At 38.1% G+C, this 25,101-nt stretch overlaps 3 protein-coding genes and 1 long non-coding RNA gene across 4 annotated transcripts; 1 reads left to right on the plus strand and 3 right to left on the minus strand.

Moving 5' to 3' along the window:
- Positions 1-5,626: 5,626 nt before the first annotated feature.
- LOC311260253 (ferroportin) lies at positions 5,627-11,530 on the minus strand. The gene is made up of 8 exons (XM_084357858.1): positions 11,425-11,530; positions 11,263-11,330; positions 10,940-11,099; positions 10,492-10,607; positions 10,155-10,281; positions 9,720-9,965; positions 7,827-8,507; positions 5,627-7,199 (listed from the first exon to the last, which is right to left on the minus strand). Exons 1-8 carry the CDS (start codon positions 11,525-11,527, stop codon positions 6,940-6,942), a joined length of 1,761 nt encoding a protein of 586 aa, XP_084213984.1. The 5' UTR covers positions 11,528-11,530; the 3' UTR covers positions 5,627-6,939.
- Positions 10,242-14,313, plus strand: LOC311260255. The gene is made up of 3 exons (XR_014622979.1): positions 10,242-10,412; positions 13,905-14,033; positions 14,225-14,313. It is a non-coding gene; the product is annotated as an uncharacterized lncRNA (long non-coding RNA).
- Positions 13,365-19,045, minus strand: LOC311260254 (sodium-dependent neutral amino acid transporter B(0)AT3-like). Its single transcript, XM_084357859.1, has 12 exons — positions 18,610-19,045; positions 17,246-17,386; positions 16,925-17,062; positions 16,627-16,808; positions 15,448-15,558; positions 15,232-15,344; positions 15,001-15,129; positions 14,502-14,658; positions 14,207-14,411; positions 13,890-14,049; positions 13,653-13,815; positions 13,365-13,545 (listed from the first exon to the last, which is right to left on the minus strand). Exons 1-12 carry the CDS (start codon positions 18,779-18,781, stop codon positions 13,366-13,368), a joined length of 1,851 nt encoding a protein of 616 aa, XP_084213985.1. The 5' UTR covers positions 18,782-19,045; the 3' UTR covers position 13,365.
- A 1,000-nt stretch (positions 19,046-20,045) lies between these two features.
- Positions 20,046-24,466, minus strand: slc6a19b (solute carrier family 6 member 19b; the record flags this gene model as incomplete). Its single annotated transcript, XM_084357644.1, has 12 exons — positions 20,046-20,246; positions 20,335-20,497; positions 20,681-20,840; positions 20,921-21,125; positions 21,222-21,378; positions 21,472-21,600; positions 21,688-21,800; positions 22,135-22,245; positions 22,325-22,506; positions 22,602-22,739; positions 22,820-22,960; positions 24,268-24,466. 12 exons carry the CDS (start codon positions 24,464-24,466, stop codon positions 20,046-20,048), a joined length of 1,899 nt encoding a protein of 632 aa, XP_084213770.1.
- Between the last annotated feature and the right edge of the window lie 635 nt (positions 24,467-25,101).

Below are 25,101 nucleotides of genomic sequence, written 5' to 3' on the forward strand. Positions count from 1 at the left end.
TGTTTTGTTTTCAGCCTAAATGAATGCAGTACAGTAAATGAATGTCACCTACATGTAAAAGCAGATCCTAGAAAGAAAGGATAGAAATGTCACAGAACAGTTACAAGTTAATTAACCACAAATTCATCACACAATGACCAGATGAACCAGTAAATGCGGATACATGTGCAAAAGTGCTACAGTATGTGGATCATTATGTGAAAGTCAATCTACAACCATTTTGGTAACCAACTACTGATGTAAATTGAATATCTATGACTTTTGGACTGTTGGTCGAAGATAAGATAATAAATCTGAAGACATCAGCTTATGGTGGGAAATTATGATGGGCATTTTAATTTTTTTCTTCTGACATTTTATAAACAATTTGAAGAATCAGGTCTATTAATTATTTTGTTATAAAAATTGAGGCAATGTCCATTCGATGTCCAAGGAAGTGACATCACACTGCTGTTTTTCCCACGACCAACTCTACAAAATGACTATCTCACACAAGATACAGAAAAGGAGTAAAATGTCACATTGGAAAAGCTGGGACAAAAGAGTTTCCGTTTTTATGTTTTAGCTTGAAACATGATTAATCAGTTGCTGATTTCTTTTTAGCCGACCAACTGTCTGATTAATGGACAAGTTGTATTGGGTCTGCATGAATTAATTGTAAAATTAATTGAATGAAAAATAACTGTAGGGCAATGGTTCTCAAAACGTTCAAGTACCCTCTACCCCATATTTTTTTAATCAATCATTAACAAGGACGGTGGTTGAATGGTGGTTGCATGATAGAATCAGCAAACTCTTGTTTATTTTCCCTTTGTAAATCATATTTATTTCACATATTTATTTGTTTCACTTCATATTTTTCCCATGGCCATCCGCACCACGCTGGAGTGGCTTTATGCCTCCCCCAAGTTTGAAAACCATTGCTGTAGTGGTCACATACTGTTGTATCTAAGTGTCTGTTTTTATTGAAGATCACCGACTTGTCAGACACTTTTTGATTAAATGGGACTTCTTGTCAGTTGCTTAGCACATTTACAGAGGGACCAGCGTGATCCTGGATGTATTGACCAAGGTAAAGCAAGGACATTAATTCTTCCTATGAACACTTAATCTATTAACGTTATATCTTTTTCCCTTCTGTCAGCAGTGTGATGCTTGACTGGGTCCTTGCATAGCCATTCAATTGCGCTGCTGTTGAAAACTGCTGATACAGCAAACTGCACAATAAGAAGAGGTTCCCATCTCTTGGTGTTTTATGTTTCATATGAGGTTGAGACTCGTCATTCCATAATCCTCTTTTGTTCTCTTGAAGTAACTCATTGGGAAGATGCCCACTGCCCCATATACATATCTTTAAAAGTGGTAATCAGCTCGTTTCAGCATAAGCTCAGTTAAATAATTTTATCCCTATCTAATTATTGGCACTTGTTTATTATAGCTGTGGTCTCAGAATGCACTGATAAAGCATTCCTCATTTACAACTTCAAGGACTTGTATAAGCAATTACTCAATTGACCACCTCCTTGATGTTTACATTTTTAGATAGTAAACCTAGCCACTGTGCTATATGTTATCGTCTTTTAGCTGTATGTTATTCTATCCCATTTCACTACAGGAAGGAAACTAAGGACATTATGGTTGAACTATCTAAAAACAGCCCTGTCTTCCTTCCTGCTCCTTCAGTGAACATTCCTGTGCGACAAAGCCAGGAGGACAACTCAAGCTTTAATGTGCCACTGACCTAGTTTCTCAAGTAAATGAGTTGCAAAGTGAGAATGCCTAAAGTCAGACTTGTTAGCGAGCTTGCTCCAACACTTCTGTCTTTAACCAGGGACTACCATGACAACCATGGGATGTACACTGTTACCAGAGGCCTGCGGCGCGGCAAAGGACTGAAGAAGTGATGAAACTCTACTGAGCTTGTTACAGTGCCCCCTTTACAAAACAACATCCAGTCAAGTACATAAATCCCAACAGCTGCACAACCTCATAAAAATTAGAGAAGCTACTGAGCAACAGAATCAATGACATCACCACATAGTGTATGAACAAAGGATGAATGTAGGCCTAACCTATATTTCCATTAATACCTTTCTTTAATTTTCAAGTACAAATGTACAGAAGCCCTAAAGGGTCATGCACTCATACATTTTATTTCCTCCGTTTTCCTGTGATAACGAGTTAATTTCATTTGTTTTTTCGAGATTTCGAGTTATTATCTTGAAATAACAACTGCCGTTTTCCCGAGATAACAAGATCATTTTCTCGAAATCTCGAGATAACGAAACTTTGTTTTCCCGAGATAACAATATAATTAATTTGAGATATTGAGAAAACAAAACGATAGTGTAGTATATTAAATCATTGCAGGAAACATCATTCAGTTTAGCAATGTCAGAGGAGCAGGAGCATATCGATCACTGCGTCACATATCTTTTCAATCAAGGCCTGACACAAGCTGAAATAGCATTATGCCTTGCTGTTACAGATAATATACACATTAGTGTGCGTAATCTAAAAAGGCTTCAGCTATATTGGCAGTGCAATCTAAGTGGGCCAATCCATGTCGTCGTTAACTACATAGCTGACCAGCTACGAGGTCCCGGGCATCTCCATAATCTCAGGCCTATCATATCACAGTCATTATACCGAGATCTCGAATTAATGATATTGTTATCTCGGGAAAACAAAGTTTCGTTATCTCGAGAAAATTATCCCATTATCTCGGGAAAATGGCAGTTGTTATTTCGAGATAATAACTTGAGATCTCAAGAAAACAAATGAAATTAACTCGTTATCACGGGAAAACGGAGGAAATAAAATGTATGAATGCATGGCCCTTTAGGGCTTCCGTACAAATGCATACAAGGGAATGAGTAGGAACCACACATCATTTCAAAGGAGCATTTAAGGACCACAGTCCTGAACCTCTGTGTAATAGAAAGATATGTTTTTCAGAGTAATGACTTTTCTCATACCACATACCTGTGCTTATGACAATTAGTGTGCTAACATGTTTACCTAACAACTTACTGGAGCTGTTAAAATGTGTGGTGCTTCTAATTTTGTCCTCTCCATTACAATGCTAGAAAAACATGAAACATAATTGAATGATATGGCAGGTTGTAGTAGAGAATAAATTAAAGATAAGAGTGTGTGTTCATATTAATGTAAAAGTTAAGTTAATGCACCTACATGTAAGTTTAGTTAACCACCATTAAAACACAAAGAACAGCTGTCACTTCCGGCTACCATCTTTGTCTCACTGAACGAGAGGATTGCGTTTTTGTTTTTTTAATACGTTAAATATCTTCTGTTCAAGTCACACACGGATAATATTTGAGAAACCGGCAAATGTATTCAAAAGATTGGTAAGTCATGTCAGACAACTTTTTTTTCAAAGTTTGGCTCTTGAGGACATTACTAGCTAGGTGACCTGAATGTATTTAGCTAGCTAGTTAGCTGTCAACGTTTATCAACGTTCGTGTCTCATAACGATGTTTAGCTAGCGTTACGTGAGAAGCTACTGTTAGCTGGATAACTACGCAGCAAAAAAACAACAATGATAAATGTCGCAGGTACACCACAGCTACAAACAGAAAACATGTCCAATTAATGTGAAGAAGCTGACTTACTTTTTGCTCGCTTTCAGTCCTTGAACTTGGATTTGTATTTATGTCGTGTTTTCCTGCTTCTACCATTGTCGCTTTTGGGTTGTTGTCTGACATGTGAGGCATTATGCTTTGCTGTGCAGAAGCATTGGGTTTTTGGCTGCCTCCTCACCACAGCTTGTCACCTGAGCTTCACACTGTTGGCACATTGCCTCATTAATTTCACGCTTAATATAATGTGTGAACTTTATTCATTAAAATGCTGTAGAGCTTCAACAGGTTAGGTTTATTTTCTGATGTATTCTGACGCCAGAGATAGCTTTTCAATACATTTTTTTATTCCTGCAATGCCAGGTACATTATTCAGTGGAATTTTCTTTCATTTTCACTGTGGCTTTGCACAAATTTCCTTTCTGTGACCTCCATAATTCATTAAAAAGGCAGACAAAGTCGCCACCAGCAGTACTTAATGTAACGTTCTGCAAGCTTTATATTCATTTTCAGCTCAATGTGGTTCTTAAGGGCTGTACGACACAAAACTTGCACTCATTTTAAGTGGCCCAGGGCAAAAAAAAGAGTTGACAGTTAGCCTGCAAATTCATTCATTTTCGAGCTCGATTTTTATCAGGTCCACAGCGTTGCTGTAAGTACAGCTTCCAGTAAAACAACCTCCCACTCCAACAACAGCTCTTCCTGGCTGGTTGCCTTTACCAGCCTGCTCAAGGCATTACCAAGGTAACTACACACCCTCTGCCCGTGATTGTGATGGAAACATTACAACCTTAATTTAGTTTATCGAGTTAGGGCTGCCTGCGTTGGGAAAAGGATTTCTATTGGTGGCAGACACTGATGGTCAGAATCATCATTGAATAGAAGCAACGTATACAAATCTGAGAGGCTTCCAATAGCTATTCACCCCATAGTGCAGTGTGGCTGCCACTGGTTTGTACTGGTGGCCCAAAGCAGTATATAAGAACTCCTTTTTGACTTTCAAAGTGGCCGCATTGCAGGCACCAGTCATTTATTGGCTTCCTGTACATGCTTGTGTTGTGTTACTACTGGTGTGTCTGGATACTGATAATATGATTTAAAATGAGCTTATATACCATGGTGATATCAGACGTCGCAGATGAGAATATCAGACTGGATTTCCACGTCCTTCATTTCTGAATGCTTTTTCCATTATTCTGTCACCCTCATATGTCCTCATATGTCTTCCTCTGGATGATAGTAGAGTATCATAATCACTCTTGGATGGTTCTGACAATTTATAGAAAGAGGATTAGGATGCAGTGTAAGGATGCTGTGTGTGTATTGCGTCTCATTTCTATGGTAATAATTCACAAAGGCCTGAAGCTTCTCTATACTGGCTTTGGTATGGCCATTTAGTATGACATTGACCTCTGCTGGCCACAGAAAGCTATTACATTTGCATGTGGCGACTGTATGTTCCCTGCCTTTGACATGTTTATGTCCTCAACACTGACAAAATGTGTAAATGTTTTATATCCTCTCCTGGCAGTTTTCCTCTTCTTGCAGGCGCCCCTTTACACTATGCGTATTTCTGCTTACAGCTTGATTCTGATGGCTAATGAATTAACGCCATCTCTGGTACAGTATCTCAGGTTGTACACACAATCTGGTAGCTAGACTGCACATTCAGGGGTTATTAAAGGAAGTTGTCAGCAAAATTTCTAATGGCACCTTGGGAGGTGAGCTTTCTGTAAATGTATAAACAGACTCTACAAGGGACAGACAGTATCAAACCACATGGCTGAACATTTTATTGGAATGATTCCAGTACTAACATTAAATTGTGAAGGTTGAATTGGTGACTTTATTTTGGTATCAGCCTTTTGGATGAGGCTAAAGGATTTACAATGTCATGACTGGTATTTCACAATGTACTTAGATGACATAGCCTAGCAGAAATTAATCTTGTTTGACATGTGTAGCACTTTATTTTACATTATTTATTTATTTATTATTCTGCTCAGAACACTTGAGGCCAGAGATCATCTTCAGTCATCTTTATTATCATAATTATCAGTCTGAAAAATAAGGACAACATGCAATACGGAAATTTCACAGGAAAATTATACAAATATATTGAGTGTTGCTGGTTGTATGACAGAAGGTTAAACTTTGATGTTTTTTCAACTGTACATGAAAGGAGATATGAAAACATACAGTAGCTGAGAGTAATTCCCAAGTCATATTCCCAACAGTGTTCATGTTCTTAGCTGAGGTAAGGTAATGTTTAGTTCATCAGAACCACAAGAGAATGAAGCAAAGTGTAATACAACACTGCCAATGGCAGTGATCGACATTTGCTATCAACATATAGCTATCACTGATTTCAAACATGTCACAAAATGAAGATTGCTTTCCTTTTGGATTTCTATAAAACTATTAATATCACTCTTTATATTGGAAGGAAAGAAAGTTTGGAAACTATTTTAATTTATCTAAGTACACAAGCAGTTAGAATAAAATAGTTTGTATAAAGTTTGACTAAAGTACATGGCGTGATGTGATAACGTTTTTGTTGTAATCCATAACCCAGTTTTACATGCATAAAAGAAAGGCAAATGTTTGCTTGATTCATCCACAGAGAAACAAACCAGGGGAAGGAAATACTTTCACTTCTGTCCATTAAAAGGGGGGCTGCCTTTCTGATTTTTTTTACTCAAACAATCTCACATCAAGTTCCCTTTATGTTCCTTTTTGGACATCCTGGAGTATTTCCAAGTGGACGGATCAGTAACATCGATGCCACTTGTAGAAGTACTGTCACGTCTTGTTTGTGTTTTCGTGTATCACTGTTAAGTTTTTCTCTCAACACCAGTTCTTTACTGAGTGAAGGTTAGAAAAATCTCCTCATCCATCCACCCTCCCATCCAAAAAAGCTATGTAAGTTAACAGGCTTGTTTGATGAAAGTCTTGCAGTAATCCTACAGGGTTTGCAAAGGCATGTGCTGGTGCCTTGTGTCCTGTTGTATGGTAGATTAGGACAATCCCCCTGGAGGTGCCATTGCTGCATTTATTGTAGCCACCTCAACTTATGTACACGACGGGAGAGCGTGTCTCCCACTCTATTTCACCTGAGTTCTTGTTTGCTGCTATGGCACATGGCCCTGCAGGAAGAAAGCAACCTAGGTGGGACAGGCACTCGCTGTGTTGTGCTGAAATGAATGGCTAAGTAGGGAGTGGAGTGTTGCAATACGATTGCTGGAGGAACAGGAGGGAGACATTCATTTCACAGGTGCAGAGTGGAATCAGTGCTGGTTAGCATCTCATGCCTGGATATGTGGGCAATGTCTGCTCCTTATGTGTCGAGGCTGCGTTTTCTCTTGGCTTTGTGTGCATACAGGAAGTACATGGTGTGCCCAGTGGTGATGAATAATACAGAAATGATAACTAGGATGCCAAAGTGCTGTGGCTGTGGAGCGGAGATCACCATGATGAAGTGAAGCAGATCCATCAGGTAATTCATAGAGCTCTGCACCCCGTTCACCACGCCCCGCTCTGACTCGCAGATGTTCTCCTGCAGGAGTTGGGTCACTGTCAGGTCGAAGGACCACAGACCTAAAACACAGATGTTACTGGGGTTTAAAAGTTGACCTGGCAATTAAATTAGCTTTTTTTCACAACAGCTTGATATTTATTGAGCTCTTCTCACAATAATTGTTTTAAAAGGATACTTAACTAGAGACTACCCTATACTTTTTAGGCTGATACTGACATCGACATTTTTCTAAGGACCGCCGATGTATAACTATTAAATACAGGCAATGTGTGGGGAAATTGTGGCTGATTGGTTATGCTGCATACTATAAATGCACATTGCAATTCTACTGTCGACTATCAAAAGGTAACAGTGCAAAAGTTAAAATAGTAATACTGCAGTGGTCAGCAATATATGCACTGAGTGAGACATTTGACTGTTTTTTGTGTACAGTGCTCTCTGTGCAATGGTGACATTTTCTTAATTACATTACATTTTTGTACTGCTATTTCCTATGACTCATTGCCCAACATAGGTAGCAATAAATTAATGATTATCTAATATTGGCTGATATATGTGCCATGACAATGTATAGGTCAGGCTCTACAGTTGACAATACTGTCACACATTGTATATGATTATAGTTTTTATCATTTAAGTTTTGGTGTCTTTTGAAACAAGTCCGCTTTGGATGTCCTTCTACTCACCAATACGTGCTGTGATAACACCCAAGAACAGCAGGATAATGGAGATGTAAGATTCTGGTGCTGTACCAGAGGGCACATTCTCAAAAAGCACAGTATTGTTGGTCCAGTGGATGGAGGAGCGATCGGGTAGCAGTGGCTGATTGCTGCCTCCCCTCAGAGGATAAGTGTGTTTTTGCCTTTGGCTTGCCATCCCTCCAAGCTCAGTGGAGGAGTTGGAGGTAACGTCAGGCATCAGCAAGCTAAGATCCATGGGGCTGCCAGGAGCGAAGACAGAACACACACACAGCAGCAAGCAGCCCAGGTGGAGGCAGCTTGAGATAATGCCTGTGTTAACCAGGCCATAGGTCTTCCTGAGTCTGGTGAACATCACAGTTCCCATCAGCCCTGTGATAGCTGATACACCCATCAGTAGACTAAGGAGAGATCCGCTTATGCCCTGAGTATAGGCATAGCCTGTTGTGATGCAGTCGAAGCCCAGGACTGTGGTATAGAGGAAAGCCAGACCCATTCCTGCCAGGAAGACAGGCTGGCGATAGTAGGCTCTCCAGCCATCCTTACAGGTGCTCACCAGCCAGCGAAACCTCCGGAAACACAGCGGCAGGTTGGTGATTTCTTTGAGGTTCAGGCTTGTGTTGCAGTTGCCTTCTGTCAGAGGCAGAGGCTGTGCAACGATACCTTCAGCTGATGAGAAAGAGGAATGTCATCCATCAATTTTTTACATCAGTTTTAAAGGCCCAGTCCTCACTTAGTGTTCTGCACCCTTTCTGCTCCATGTTTTTTTAAAATCTGTCAAATACAGACCCTCTACACTAATCTACATGGGCTGCATGTGGAATGCAGGCTGTTGCAGTTGGCTGCTCTGCACAAAGTGAGGATTGCGTCTTCAAGTAATGTACGCTTCAATTAATTTTTGTGCCCCATTGTATAATATAGAATTAAAGAACTCACAGCACTCATGAAGCCCACCTTAGAAGAACGCACAACGCTTATTTTCAACCAATCCAGTAAACATATGTACTATATAACCATTAGTAAAAAGGTAATGAGACCATTACTCGAATCGAGGGTCGAAGGACAGAGGGTGTCGTCTCTGTACAGATTGTAAAGCCCTCTGAGGCAAACTGTGATTTGTGAATTTGGGCTATACAAATAACATTTTTATTTGATTTGATTTGATTACTGTATAAGTCCTTATAAGATGAATATAAGCATTAATAAGACTACATAATGGTTAATACTAGCGTATAAACATGTTTATTGTTAGATTATAAACCAGTTATAAGCACTTATAAGAAACTTGTTAACAGTTTATATATTGCTTAAGACTGTTTATAAAAGCCATGTTCTCACTTTAAATCGGGTAGCTGCTGAAAGCATAGTTTACTGTTAAGAAATGCAAAGTTAACTGCTAATAATTCATAAAAAAAACTATGTGATATATGAGTTAGTTAAACCCAATAAATGATTGTAATGCCATTATAAACAGTTATAAGAAACTTATAAGAAAGGTTTTTATTAATGTTATTAAGCAGTCTGTTAACACATTTCTGCTTGTAAATGTCTTATAATCTAACATTAAACATGTTATTTAGTCTTAATTATATTGATAAGCATCGTATAAGGAATTAGGGCCTTACTACCTATTTACCAACATTTATTACAAATACCTTGATATAAAGTGTTACTGTCTCTACATTGTGAACTAAATGCTTAATGTACTAGAACTTATTGTAGAGCGTCCTTTTCATTTTTATATCTACATGTTCACTTGGTATGTGTAGAACTGCTGACCAGCTTTTATGCACATTTTTAGTAATTCTCAAAGCCTATGAATGTTAAAATCTAGGAATACAGCAGAGCTCAGAAATCTTTAAAACACTAATCAGTCCTTACCTTGTAACCTTCTCATCTCCAGATACTCTTCATCCTCTTCCTCCACTGGTGGTTTAATTGAAAGAGCAGGGACGATGCGATACACCCGTGACAGGAAGAAGAACTCCACAATGAGAGAGACAAGGTTCCAGCCCAGGATGAAGCCACAGCCAACTACATTGGAGGCCAGGGTCATGACCTGTCCCACTGCTAGTGGGGCCAGGATGTTAGTCACCTGATCTATCCGCCTCATGGTCGCATTCATTCCTTTTGTTAGGATCAAAGACACGGAGGTTAATGCGCTTCCACTAGAGGACTTTCAGCAAGAGCAGAAACGGCCAATACCTGATAGTGCCTGTAATTCAAATATCTATCATGCACACCCACATATACAATCCCATGATAGACATGTAATACCATCCAATTTGTGCATTAACAAAGAATGAATCCCCTCACCAGCTAGGTGACCTCGGTTGTAGCCTGTGATAACCACAATCCAGTCCCTCTGAATGGCAATGGTCAGTGCGGTGCTTGCAAGGTTTGCCACATCTGCCAGGATGATCACCACCGTATAACAAACCACCTTGTGTAAGTTTTGCGATGCAACATGTTACTATGACAGCACAGAGTAGCCACAAACTCAGAAGCAGAGACAACAGGGACACAAGACAGAGGGAACAACAGCAGCAATAACTCCTCTATGCAATAACAATGGTGAGTAATATCTTTGTATATCAACATCATAGCAAGTTATGAAATGTAATTATTAGTCAAATATGTAGTGTTTACTCACAGTAAGCCATCCATCCCAGATCTGTTCAATCCTTTGCTTATATAAGAACACCAACATGAGCACAATGCTACATACTGTCACTGAGATGTTCTGAATGAAAAGAGATGCATGTGCAACTAAAAACAGAGGGACAAAAAACAGTTTTAGACTCTCAGAACATAGATGATATATTCTGAAAAAAAAAAAAACATAAAAAACATAATGCTAGCCTTTACAGATATGAGTCAGTGGCTGCCAACCTTGTGCCTTGAGTCCTGCTGGCCCTGCTAGCTATCAAGTCAGTGAATGATTTGCAGTTTAGACACGAGGGAAATGCAATTTACCATCTGGTGGCACAGGAAACCAGCTGACGTCTGGGCCCAAGATTGAGATCCACTGATCTATATCACTGTTCTGTGGCATACTGCAGGCTAAAATTTTCAAATGGTTTTGAAATTGTTCTGCATACCTTTATTCCTGGGATTGCGATCTACCCAATCTCCAATCAAAGCCCCAAGTAGGAGCACTGACCCAGCCACTACCAATCCAAACACCGCAGTCAACAGCAGGTTACGGCCGTACAGCTCAATCAGGAACACAGAGATTGCAAAGTGCCACATGCGGTCACCCTGTTTAACACAACATAAGAGGACATCGTTATGTGTTGTTTTGCATGGTGCTGTCTGTATACTGTCACACAGTTTACAGTAAGTAGACTACCTTGCAGTTATTTAAGTTTCGATGTCTTATATATTTCTCCAGGAATCTGTTTCTTCAGGAAATGATTCTTACCCACATTGACAATGCTCCACTGACATAGATGAGAAACTTGGGACCCTTGAGGTAGATAAGAGCTGAACCTTACGAGGAAATGCATAAAAATAGGATAAGCTTACATTATATATGCTACAAACATATTCCACAAATTGTAGTTGGATTTAAAGTTGAGTTCACCTGGTATACTCCTAGCTTTTTTAGCTCTCGCATCCCTGACATCGTCAGACTCAAACTCGACCACAACCCCGCCACACTGGGAGGCATCTGCTCGCTGGGACATTGCCTAGAGTAGGACCACATAGGTCAAAAAACTGTTGAACTTGTCGCACCCTTGTCCCATTGTTTATAGTACAGTGTTTTATTACTGTAGGTCACAGCATCACTTAGACGTTTGGAAAGAAACTAAGGTTACTTTCTTGTTGATGATTACAAGAATGTTTAGACCACTTAGGCCTATAAGATTATTGGTTATTTACTTACTAATATAGAAGGAAGCAATTCTATATACAGTACCAATAATCAACATGTGGCAATATTGTAGTGATTAATTAAAAACACAAATTATTTTTCCGAGCCAGCCTCTTTATGCAACAAAACTTGGCCATGTCCTTTTGAACTCAGCAAACTGCCATACCTGCTTGTGCATGCAACACTGTATTATTATAAGTAGCCAACTTCACATCTAAGTAACAAAGTTTCAGTCAAAATCAATTTTGTGTTTTTCAAAGATACAAGAGGCTCAAACAATGACTATCTGATTGTGAAGCAGAAAAAAATGTCAAACAATAAGATTTCATAAATTATTCAGACACTGCGATACTGAAAATAGCATTAGCTTGACAGCTAGCATAGCTCTATAAATGCAGTCTTAAACTGACGATAATTAAAACACTCTTATTAAAGTCAATGTAAGGTCAATCACCTTTGTTCTGATGTTACACTCAATCCTCTCTGTTGTTCCTCGATGATGTATCTTGTGCCATGTATCCTACATTGGGATGCTAGTCTTTCCTAAGAGCTGGAATTCAAGCTGTAGTAGTTTGAAAGGCTTAATAACATCACAGTGTTCAAGTGCACCATTGTATGAAAGTGCCAGAAAAGCAGAACAGGCAGAGAGGCAACAAAGGCAGCCAGCATATTCCAAAGCACGTGACTCTGGGGGGACAATATCACTGTCCACCCACACCACAAAAAGGACAACCGTGTAACTCGTATGACTCAAAATACACACACATGCACACACGCATATGCGCATGGTCAGTGAGCACATGCATGCACCACCGAGTCCTGCTACTCGCATACACCCACATGCACTGTTGACATGCAAAAAAAGTTACATAAAGGGCTCATCATGCAACACTACATCACTCCTCACACTTGCAGGTAAAAGAGGGTAGCAATAATAATAATAATAATAATAATAATAATAATGATAATAGCTTGGATTAATAAAGCGTCTTTCACAAGACCCAGGGTAGAGAGCAGATCGTTTTATCACAGAAATGTGATTTTCAAGAAGATGCATTATTTTAACAAGTGATGGCAACAATAATGAGGCAACATATAAACATTGCTACAAATATCATTGTGTCATTGGCATTGCTTGTACACGGTTGTATTGTAAACCACTGTATTTTTTTTTAGAGTTAATAATGTGCTTATCACAAACCATTCAGAAAAGTTATTCATCATTCTGTTTGTCCCCATTCAAAACACCAACACAGGAAATTAACAGTTGTCTTCCTTTAATCAAATATTAACACAAAACTGATATTCAATTCTAGCCTCTAGGATTCTCCTGTTAATGTTCATCTCAGGGATATTGTCCTGAATTTATTTGATCTGGCTGATAGTTGAATTTCCTTAAACAACATGAATACATTAGTGTAAATTAGGACGAAATTAATGTGTTTTAATTTTAGCGAATATACAGAAATTACAGCTGCTACTGCCAATATGCTAAACAAGTGATAATGTCATTGGAGCTTTAGCGTAGCATACAGTACAAAAGATAGAAAACAAAATGACAATAATAATCAGTAAAAAAATTGGTTTGCCTTTTTTGTTAACACTGGTAGTCCTGACCACCAAGCAGATAAGATGTTGAAAGATTTCCATTTACAGGTCATCTGCATATGGGTTTTGGTTGTGCCTGTTCATGATGTACTTCTTCAGGAAGCCCGTGAATTTGTAGAGAGCCACAAGAGGAATGGAGACAACAGGAAGGACAGATAAAAGCACACATATGGCAAAAACCCAACCAGGATAGTTTTGAACATCAGCAAGGGGGAAATTCACCTGTAGGGGTAATGGAGTGGAAAGTCAGTGTTTTTTTTTAAATTTTGTGCCACATTTAACAGATACAACACTGTAATGTTGTAGAGCAACTGTAAAAAGTTTCTTACGTAATCTGGGTTCCAAGCGTTATATGTTGGTTGTGTTTCGGCCTCAACTATGACATATGCCACAAAAACCACCAGAAGCATTAAAGGACTGATGAAGCGCCATGTGACCTGCCAGTAGATGTTTGGGCGCCGACCTGTCATCCATTCAATGTCATCATTAAACCTGCGGGCAAATGGAAACACTTAAGATATGTTGTAATATTACAAGAATAATAATGACATGAATTACAGTGTTACCTGTTTATTCCATAGATGTATACCACACTGATGATCTCAAAGAATGCTATGATGAGCAGAGGCATGGATCCCACATAGCTGTTGAAAATCTCCAGCCAGTAGTTTCCAGAACCCAAAGTAAAGATGAGGGCAACACTGAAGGAGGTGAGGCAAATTAAACCTATGAGCAAAAAAGGAAAATGTAGGAAATAGAACATTTTTGATTGTTTGCACATGACTTTAGTGTAAGAGTTTCATAATAACTGCCAAGTACATAAAGTATTTTGCACTATATGTTGTCAGTTTTATAGTAATATTAAAATAGAAACTTGGTTTACCTGTGAAAATTTCTTTAGGCATCCAGGATGGAACCATGTGCAGGTCCAGCAGTGGAGTTAAGACCCCCTCTAGATTTCCAAACATGGACGACAGGCCCAGGCTGAAGAGCATGACAAAGAAGAGCACCGCCCACACCTGAGAGCCTGGCATGTTTATCACCGCCTCAGTAAACAAAATGAAGGCCAGTCCGGTTCCAGTGGCACTCTACGGGTAGAATGTAATGATTGAGGTCACACACAACCTCCTCACAAAACTTTGATAACCACTACTTTCAATAGTAACAGATGATACTACCTGGTCCAGGAAGGTCTGTAGATCACAGGTCTTAAGATCGAGGCTTTGGACCTCCGAGGGATCAGTTGTGTTGAGATAGTTTAGCCAGTCATTGTAGTTTTCAAGAGTTATGTTTTCATCCCCAATGTTAAATGCATTGGTCAATCTTAGTATATTCCTAAAATCAACAAGAAATCAAGCAGTTAACACTACTACTACAAGCTTTACTGATTATAATGATAACCATGGCTAAAATCTATTCAGTAATTGGGCTATAGAAAAGAATGTTCTGGCTTATGAATAAATCATGAATCTATTCAGGTAAAAACATGTGGTTTAAAATGTTTTTGCCTAATACTGAAGTGGCATATACAGTATAGTCACAGCAGTCGCATTGCTCAGAGGTCTGACAACTTGTAATTACATAATTGTTAGTTACACATCTAATAATAATACTGTATAATTATCAAACTGGATATACTGTAATATGGCACACCGTAATTACCTCAATGGTACATACCAATTTCTGCAGGCATCATAGTTTTCATTTGCTTTAAATCCAAGAATGGCAAAAATAGGAATCGATGCATATATTGACGTGAAACTGTTCACACATCCAACAATTAGGGCATCTCTCTCACAATTATTCCTGCAAAGATAAGGTACTGTCTCAGTTTTATTTTATTTTTTTTATACTTTCATACAAATGTGCACTCTTTCATTAATAGAAATAAGTTCAATAAGTTCTTACTTCTGAGCATTATAACTGGAAAAAGCGATGAGTCCCCCAAAGGCCAAAGACAAAGAGAAAAAAATCTGAGTAGCAGCATCCAACCAGACTGTAGGATTTTTGAGGGTTTCCCACTGTGAGGTGAACACATTAATTGTTGTTTTGAGATATCAGATTTCAGACAGAAGTAAATCTTGTCTTGAAATTATTTTGATAAGAAACAGATGACAAACTCACATTTGGCGTGAAGAGATATATTAAGCCATCAGTAGCCCCAGACAGAGTCAAGGATCTGACCAAGAAGATGGTCAGAACAAGATACGGAAAGGTGACTGTCACATAAATGGCCTGTTGAAAAAGTTTGGATGTTGATAAAATACTGCCTATTGACATCAAACATTTTAGAAATTTCTTTCTAATCTTTTGCATGCACTCCCATTTAATTTCATAACACCCAATATCTGAACTCATCAGCTATCATCTTACAATGGTTTAGCCTCTTGGGGCAATGGCCAATGTTTTCGGGCTTCCACTGTAACCAGTAAGAGACAATGGATAAATGAGCCAAGACTTCCTCTCCCATGCTCTGGTCATTGATAACAGTTGAATGAGCAACTTGAGACGTGAGAACAGAGTTGGAGGAAATATTTCAGTTAATCTGTATAAACAGATGTCTCCATGTGAATACAAATAAATTGGAAAAACAAAGCACATAAAAAGTTAAATTGTTATTTAATGATAACTAATGGGTACCAGTATTGCACGCCACTTTTGCTGACCACACAGACTATTTAGCTGCAGGCATCCAAAGCCCATGTGAATAAGATTGGTCAATACTGCACTGACTTTAAACTGAAACCAGAAAGTTTCCGACACCAAAATTTTGTCCCTTGCCTACAGATTCTGCATTTATTTGCAGATCTGTTTGTACAGTAGAAATTACATAACATCAATGAGATTGCCTTATCAATGTGCAGGTCATTTTGAGTGTGTGTTCAAGCCTCAAGGGTAGAGAGCCTTTTTACAACTCTACTAACTCTACAACTCTTGAATTACTTTCAGTTGTTTGGATAATAAACAACAATCTTCCATCCATCAACTTTATTATCTCTATTCAGCCTCTAACGGGGATGTGAAAAAACATGTCTCAAAACATTATAGACTAGTTGTGATTTTGCTGAACGTCAGTTTTACTAGCTGTTAAAGTTAGCTTTACAACATGTGCATGGTGAATTTCATATTCATGTGTCTTTTAGCTCATGTGAATCTGATAGGAAAGCAAGTGTCTCTCACACAGTTACTCTCATGGCACCAACATTTTACCATTAATTTCTGGTATCTGGGCTGTAAAATATAAGAGATAGATATACCAATAAAAAATATTTGTTGAATTACATCAAAAAGGTGATAAATTACCTTTCCAATAGTCTCAATTCCACGTATGAAGCAAATGTACACGATGCACCAAGCGGATGCAAGACACAGCACGAGCCACCACTGCAAGGATCCACTGGTCTCGATGTTCGGTGTTATGTTCAGTGTGTCGCGATACCAAAAATAGTTCACCGGTGTGCCTTTTTCACATTCACTTACATAGCCTGTATCAAAGACATTATTTATATCATGATTAATTAATGGGACTTTCTGTCTTTTACTATTCTAATTATTATTTAGCATGTATTGCTGATGTACAATTTTATGATGTAACAATTACCAGTATGATTCAAGTTCAGTGGGCAGTCACTCCAGGGAAGCGGACTTTGAAAGGAGTGGAAGAAGTACCAGAGGATCCAGGCCAAGATCATGTTGTAGAACAGACTAACTAGGAAGGACACGGCCATGGAAGCCACACCTGTGTATACACATTTTCATTAATTCACCAAGAAATGTATGTATGTTATGGATGGCAGTGACCTCAAGGTAATCATACAGAAGTTTTACACAGCTTTGTGTTGTACAGCACATTTCTTTTTTTTGGCATCTTGCTTTCTTGAGTGATATCCAAAATTGGTTCACTAGTGCCAAACATTCTCACCTAAACCTCCCATATATGGGGAGATCGAAATCCACACGCCAACACTTCCCATGCGGAGCCGTTGTCCGATGGCCAGTTCCATGTGCAGCAGAGGAAGTCCCTCAAACACCAAGGCAATGACATAAGGAATCAGGAACGCCCCTTGAAATAAAGCAAATTTATAAGTGACAATATTGACCAATTTTAATGGTAGAACAAAAAAATATGACTTCATGATTTCCTGTAAGAAACTGACTTCATCTTAGAAAAAATAAAGTAGCACTGCCTTAATGGTTGAAGGTCATTCAGTTTCCGTTTACTGGACACTTTATTATCAACAATCAGAGCTTTATCGCACTGACTCATACCGAGCAGTAGATCTGAACACCTGACATAGTGTACTTTGTCTAATCTACTGTATGTTTTGCACACCGCTGTATTGAGTAAATTCATTTTGTCCTATTTTTTTAATTAATAAAGTATCCATTGTGTAACAGTTAACTAACCAATCAGTCACAGCTATGAAGGAAATGTAAGGAATGACATTTTACAAAAAACATGCTTCAGATGCATTATTACTGCAGTATTATATGCCCCTGAATCATTGGTGAAATCCAAGTAACATATTAAAATCCCTCTGGTCAGACATGTGTCTAGATTGACCCTCACTGGAAACACACAGACTTAAATTATTCAAGTTGTTCTTTATTTTTGTTTTTGTTTTTTAAGATCAAAAAGCAAATATAGTTTGAGAGTCAATTTTATATTAAATTTTTAGTCAATTTTTTATTTTTCCAATTTCAAACTCTTTAAGTATTAATCAAGAAAATTGGCATGTTTATCTTGAATAGTTGTTGAATCAAAGTTGGAATTGTCAATTGTGTATATTTGAAAAATAAGATAATTATAGCATGAAACATCAAGTAATATTTGGATCTATGTCTCAGCCATAACACACGTGGTAAGATATACATAGTAAGAATAAAGGCTTAAGAGAAAAGAACTGGAAAACAAACAACACGGTATGACTATTGTTACGTTGAAGTAGAACTGTTGCCTGGGTGTGTGCATGTTGATGTGAGCATCTGTTTGTTGGCGTAGTACGAACATATTAGTAGTTAATAATGCAAATTATCTTTGAAATATGTATCTTGGTATTTTCATACCTTAAGGCAATATAAATAATTAAAAGAATCAATTATACATTTTTGAATAACAGCCACTAAGTGCAAGTTTATAGCCTTTTAGAGGGAGACTTTTGATAATTTATTGTAAAAACTTTTTTGTCAGGGAAAACAAAATGAAAATCCAGATTCTTGCTGGACTGTCCAACTTAACTTTTTGTATTAATAGTACACAGCACAATGTCAATGAACGGCTCTTACCTCCACCATAGACTTGACACAAATATGGAAATCTCCACACATTACCAAGTCCCACAGCAAAACCGATGCAGGTTAGCAAATATTGCACTTTATTGTCCCATTCTGGTCTTTCAGTGATCTCTTTAAGTCCATTATCCTGAGTATGCTCAGCACTTTCAGTTTCTCTATCCATCACTTTGTTTCTGTATATTTTATGAGGCCAGCACAAGTCTTGTTTTGTCCTACTTCTCTTTTACTTTGTCTGAAAAGAAGGGTCAGCCCTGGTGACTTTTACCTGTTTGTATCAGAGAACAAAGGGGGCGACATCAGTCACTTTATCAGCCATGATTTTCTTGTTAGCTCTTGAGGCTGTGGGAACACTGGTGTTTGTTTAATAAAAGCCCTTTTGTATAAAGCAGCATGATATGATGTTGAAAACAGAGGTGATAACAGTTGATTGTAATGCAACGCAATATAAATAAGAAACCTAAGAAGTAAAACTGTGATAGTACACACATGCCTTTTTATTTTGTCACATGAAACCGTTTACATTACTGTTATTTGCCCACAGTCTGAGATAGCAGTAATTACCAAACAGCACTTACACTGGAAAAAGCATGTACTTTTAATAGAATACCTAATCAGATTTAGTCACTGAAACATTATTTAAAATTCCTTCCTACCATTGAATGTGTACAGAATAATATAATTTCTTCTTAACTGGAAATCCGATAAAACAGAATGGAGTTGTGAAACACACATAGTTAATTTTACAAATTACAGACTAATGTAGAAATTTAGGAATTAAACATAACGATATGCAGCTGATTTAATTTATATTCAATTCACCTTTCATACACTCCAAGCTGTTAACACGTCACAATAGTGACCCCAGCTGGACAGATAGGTGTACCTTCATTACATGGCCCAAGTCAGCTTCCTTCTGGAGCAGCAACTCCTCCAAGTCTCAAAACATTAATTGTTTAATCAAATGTAAACTACATAGCAGTGCACAACAGGGCAATGGGACAGAAATCTACTATGGGCTTACACTAACATCATATGTTCGCTAGATTTCAACTTGTCGATTTATTTTTAGTAATTGGACACCAAATGCAAATTTGTTTGAAAATATACACTGCTGGCAAAGTCCCACCCAAAAGTGTGCCTCAGATTTAAGACCAGATACAGAACCATTAGAGCTTCAGGAATAATGCAGAGGACACTGCAAGGGCTTCACCCTCCATGATATTGTTTGATGCCATGGTAAATTATGTTTTTAGCCATACTAGCAGCAATCCCCCAAGCTCTTTTTATGACAGGTGTTGTTAAAGTGATCCCTTGCATTGTTATGCAACTGTTTTGCTGCTTTTCATATTGTCACAGTCTAATTTATCATCAATTCATTTGAATGTTTTGAAAACTGAAAAGAGAAAATTGGGAATTTCAGTAGAATACTAAGCTGAGGATTTTACGGTCTCAATGTTCATTTGAATTTCATCAGACTTAATATGAATGTCTGCCTTATTCTTCTTTGCCTTTAAACATTTCCAGACAGCAGCAAAAGGTACAGCAATACAGGGTATCCCTGCCAATACAAAAATGACCGCATAGATCCAGACTGGATATGTCTTCTCCACCAGTGTAGGGAATTTCTCCTGAAAGTACAAGAAAATAAATGCTATAGTTTGAATTTTGACGGTTATCCATCTAAAAATTCTAGTCTCAAAATATATTCATAGTTACCGATTCAGGATCCCAGGCTTTGTAAAGGAGCTTTTCAGAAACTTTAGTAATGAAGTAAAAGACCAAGATGAAAAGCATAATGAGTGGGCTGATGACTCTCCATGCTGCCTGCCAGAAGAAGTTCGGTTTGTGTCCAATCATGAACTTTATATCATCATTGAACCTAGGAGTGACACATACTGCAATGTCAAGAGTGTGTAGACAAAAAAAACTAAAAACTAAAAAACAACAGAAAAGCATACAAGCTCCACTAATTATTTGTTATTATTTTGATAGCATCAACAGACAAATTATTTTAAAAGACATTAACATAGTGATATTTAAATGATTTGTATTTTGATATCACCTGTCTATCCCATATATGTACACCACTGATACCATCTCACAGAATGCAACAACGAGCAGAGGGATGGATCCTCCATAGGTGTCAAAGAGTGAAAGCCAATAATTCCCAGAGCCTTGGAGAAATATCAGACCCACTATACAGCAGATCAAGCACGTTACACCTGAAAGAGAGTCAAGAATTGATTGAAATATTCTAGAGATCCTTAGACATGTAAAATGAGAGAATAGATGTGGAAATTACCAGTGGTCGCCTCCTTTGGCCATGTTTTTGGGAAAACTTTGAGGTCTTGCAGTGGCACTATAACTCCCTCAATGTTACCAAACATAGAAGACAGGCCGAGACAGAAGAGCATTATGAAGAAAAGGACGGACCACAACGGTGAGATGGGCATCTTGGTGATCGCCTCAGTGAACACAATGAAGGCTAAACCAGTCCCTTCAACTCCCTAGGCCCAAACACAACACAGTGTTATAACAAAGCACAGTAAGAATGGTTATATAATAAACATTTCTCATCAGGCACAAACTTGCTGAAATCTTACCTCACTGAGAAATGTATCTAAGTTACAAGTCTTTAGATCCAACCCTTGAATAACGTCAGGGTATGTTTGGTTAAGATGTTGAACAACGTGATCGTAGTTGCTGTCAGTGATGTCGCTCTCAGCAAGCTCAAATGCATTTAGTAACGCTACGATGTTTCTAAAACACAAGATTTGTTATGATAAAAATACTTTCACAATTGATGTTTTGCTGAATAAGAAAAATAATTTGACAAAAAAAGACACAATGTACCCAGAAAGACAGTTGTCAAATCTCTGTGTTGCTCTGAAGCCAATAATGGTGTAAATGACAGTTGCAGCATAGACAGAGGTGAAGCCATTGATGATTGAGATGATCACTGCATCTTGTTCACAGTTGTTACTAAAGGAAAAAGGCAATATTATGTCATTAAGTGCAATTGCCTGTAACATTAAATGACTTAGGTAAAACAAAAATAACCAAACTTACTGTACTGAGTTGTAGCTGGAGAATGAAATAAGACCACCAAAAGCCAGAGAAAAGGAATAGAAAACTTGAGCACCCGCATCGAGCCATGTTGTTGGCTTTGCCAGCTCTGATAACTGGAAGAATTAGTAGAAATGTATTGATCAGGTGATTATTAGTGAGCTCTGCACTGGCTATATAGTACCTCCAATGTTGTAAAAAATAAATATTTAATCCTCTGTAAAACAATAATTGTTTTCTCATGTGAAAATTCTGATCCTCATGTAAAACTAATTGTGCATGAACATGTGCAATTCACTGCGACATTTTCGTGAGGGTCAGTATAAAACGTTATCCCTACACTTGCCAGTTCACATTGAAACATATTTTAATAACTGGGTGTTCCCTACATTCAGATTTGTCGATAAGACAAGTGTGATTCGTGAAAGGAATTTAAAAAGTGCAACTTACATCTGGTGTGAAGAGAAACTTTACTCCATTAAAAGAGCCCTTTAGGGTCAGTCCTCTGATCAGAAATATTGTCAGCACCACGTAGGGAAGGGTTGAAGTCACATACACAGCCTCAGGAAAAAAAACAAAAAAAGTATTCACATATGTTTAGCAGAATTTAAAAATCCTTGTAATACGCAATGTGCTCTACCTTTCCAGTGGTCTCAATGCCGCGGATGATGCAGATATAGACCACAGACCACGCACAAACATGGCATAATAAAATCCACCACTGCAGACCACCATCCTCTTCAATTGTTGGAGTTGTGTTCAGGGTCTCCCTATACCAGAAATAATCCACAGGGGAGCTCCTCTCACACTCTGAGTTGATGCCTGACAAAATTTAACAACAGCATCTGTCACTGAATATAAATCAAGAGTTTATAACATTCCCACTCTGTAGAACTACAGCACCAGTAGAGCACTACCTGTTAAATTGGCGTTCATGGGACACTGACTCCAAGGCAGAGGCTCTTGAAAGGAGTTGAAGAAGTACCACATAATCCAGGCAATGATGGTGTTGTAGTAGAGACTGATTGTCAGCGATACACACATGGATGCAATACCTGCCAATGAATGTTTAAAAGGCTTTTTTAAAGGCACATTTCCTCTAGTTTTGGCAAACATCATGCAAAACGTTTCTTACCAATGCCTGTCAAATAAGGATGGATTGTAGCCCACGCTCCCAAACCGCCTCTTCTTAAACGCTGACCAATGGCAAACTCAAGATGCAGAAGTGGGATTCCTTCAAGAACCAGCAGGATCAGAAATGGTATCATAAATGCACCTGGAAGAAAACAAAGGAACTGTTAATGGTGACAATAAATCTGCCAATTTATTATATCATCGAATACGTCTGTTCTCGAAATCAAAGAAAAATCCAGGAGCGTTGCACAATTTTTTTTGAGGATGAGACAAAAATATATTCTATAGGAAGTATAAAAAAATTCCAACATCCTGAGGTTAATCATTCAGGATACATGTGAGCACATGTAGAGATAAAGTCAGTTAGGTTTATAATGCAACGTGCAATCCGTTCAAGCCTTTGCAGTTAGCATTTTACAAGGGTTTTCCATTGGAACATATAAAATTTCTTATCTCAACAGGTCAGTTACAGGCCATGTTTTTGAGTACACACTGCTGAAGTACACGCTGCTTCCTGTATAATGAATCACTTTAAAGGATATAGGCATTACTAGATCAGCAGTCTTGTGATTTTGGTCGCTAACTCATCGTCATACCCAGCGATCCAGAACTGCAATGCAATTCAATTGAGTTCAATTCAGAAAATCGAGGCAAGGAAACATAAAATCAAAGCAAACAGTTCATTCACACATATGCAGACAATGTAAAAATACAAAATATGGTTTAAAAAAACAAAACGAAATGGAAGCACAGAAAAAAAATATCATGCCTGACCAACAGTAAAATGGCTATCACTTTAACATTGGCACGTCTTCAGTGTCGTCACAACACTGTAATTTCTAACTTTAATACAATACCTTGAAAAATATTGATTTTCAGTACCATATTCGATACCATAGGGAAAAATTGGCACAACAATTGGCACAACAATTTCAGATTTCTATGAAAAGATAAATATAACAAGGCTTGTGCACTGTGTGTTAAGCACAACAGCATCTAAGTTAATGTACTTCTGGAAGAGGTACAACTAAGCAGGCACTGCAGCGGTGCATGTGTCAATTTACTGTCCGAGAGGAGAGCAAAAAAACACAGGTAGTACTGGAGCATCGACACTGCAGAGTACTTAAACCATTTCAAATACCCAGTATGGATATACTTCGATGTATTGATACTTTTGACAACACTACACGTCCTGTATTTGTTTTAACAAACATTCGGTATAAAATGCATCTCTGATGGTAGTGACAGGCGGACAAATGCTTTAAAGGGCTTATACATTTTTGATCCCTGTAAATGAAGACGTATGGGAGTATACCCAATACCCCTGTTCTCTTCCACTATCACTGATTAGGGTATAATAAAATCTGAATTATTTTTCTTTTGCTCAAAAAATACTTTTAAATAGTTAAATAGAAAATTAGGTTAGTAAACCAAGAAAGCATCACTTGCCTCCTCCGTGACTCTGACACAGATAGGGGAACCTCCAGACATTTCCAAGTCCCACACAGAATCCCACACAAGTCAGCATGTACTGGGCCTTGTTGTCCCATTTTGGTCTGTCTGCAGCCTCTTCTTCTTCCAGCTTGTCCAGCTGCTGATGGGACAATATCCTGTCCTCCAGGCCTGGATTGGGGAGTTTTAACTTCATTATCTGTCAAACACTATAGTACTGCAGTGATACAGTAATGCACTGTACAGTGTTGGAATCTATATTGTGGCTCACACCGTTGGTTCCTAGATTATGTAATGGCCCTCTGTAATAGATTGACTAGGTTGGGGCTGAGGTGTGCAGTGTTTGAAGCCCAAGCTTACCCTGAATACCCATGATGGTTAACTAGTGTCTTATCTGATGGGGAAGGGTCAATGCATTAGTTTTTCTGAGGTTTATTGGAGAAAAAGAACCGTTTTTATAGGATTTATTGAAGGATAACAACTTAACGAGCCTATGTGTCACTTAAGGGGAAGTGTTACAGTGTGTAGGTTAGGGCTGGGTGTCAAGTATAATTTTGGTATAATAGCTTTGAAGAGTGTGCAGCAATACTAGCCTTTATCTAGTCATGCAGATAGTTTGGTAATTGTTATTTGGGGATTCATTTGACTCAATAAATGATTGACATCAGTTTTTCCCTTCATGTGTAATAACTTATGTAATAACATATGCTTTCAATGTACACATTTTTTATGCATCAGTGTTTATGGGCTCAGTTTGAGCCGAGGCTGTTTTAGAAATATGGACTTTTAAGACTGTTGTTATGTTATGGCTGATATTGTGGTCACTATTAT

This window comes from Pagrus pagrus (genome assembly GCF_965226575.1).
Source record: "Pagrus pagrus genome assembly, chromosome: 7".
NCBI lineage: Eukaryota > Metazoa > Chordata > Actinopteri > Spariformes > Sparidae > Pagrus > Pagrus pagrus.

Bases quoted from the DNA above. Each gene is read 5' to 3' on its own strand.
- LOC311260253 (XM_084357858.1), bottom strand. From the start codon at position 11,527: ATGTCCCAGCGAGCAGATGCCTCCCAGTGTGGCGGGGTTGTGGTCGAG. The intron at 11,100-11,262 runs GTAAGAATCATT...TGTGTTAAACAG, and splicing joins GTGGAGCATTGTCAATGTGG to GGTGACCGCATGTGGCACTT. The intron at 9,966-10,154 runs GTGAGGGGATTC...TCCTAACAAAAG, and splicing joins CAACCGAGGTCACCTAGCTG to GAATGAATGCGACCATGAGG.
- LOC311260254 (XM_084357859.1), bottom strand. From the start codon at position 18,781: ATGGATAGAGAAACTGAAAGTGCTGAGCATACTCAGGATAATGGACTT. The intron at 15,345-15,447 runs GTGAGTTTGTCA...TTCACCTCACAG, and splicing joins TATATCTCTTCACGCCAAAT to TGGGAAACCCTCAAAAATCC. The intron at 13,546-13,652 runs GTAAGAAACTTT...TTACCCCTACAG, and splicing joins ACGCTTGGAACCCAGATTAC to GTGAATTTCCCCCTTGCTGA.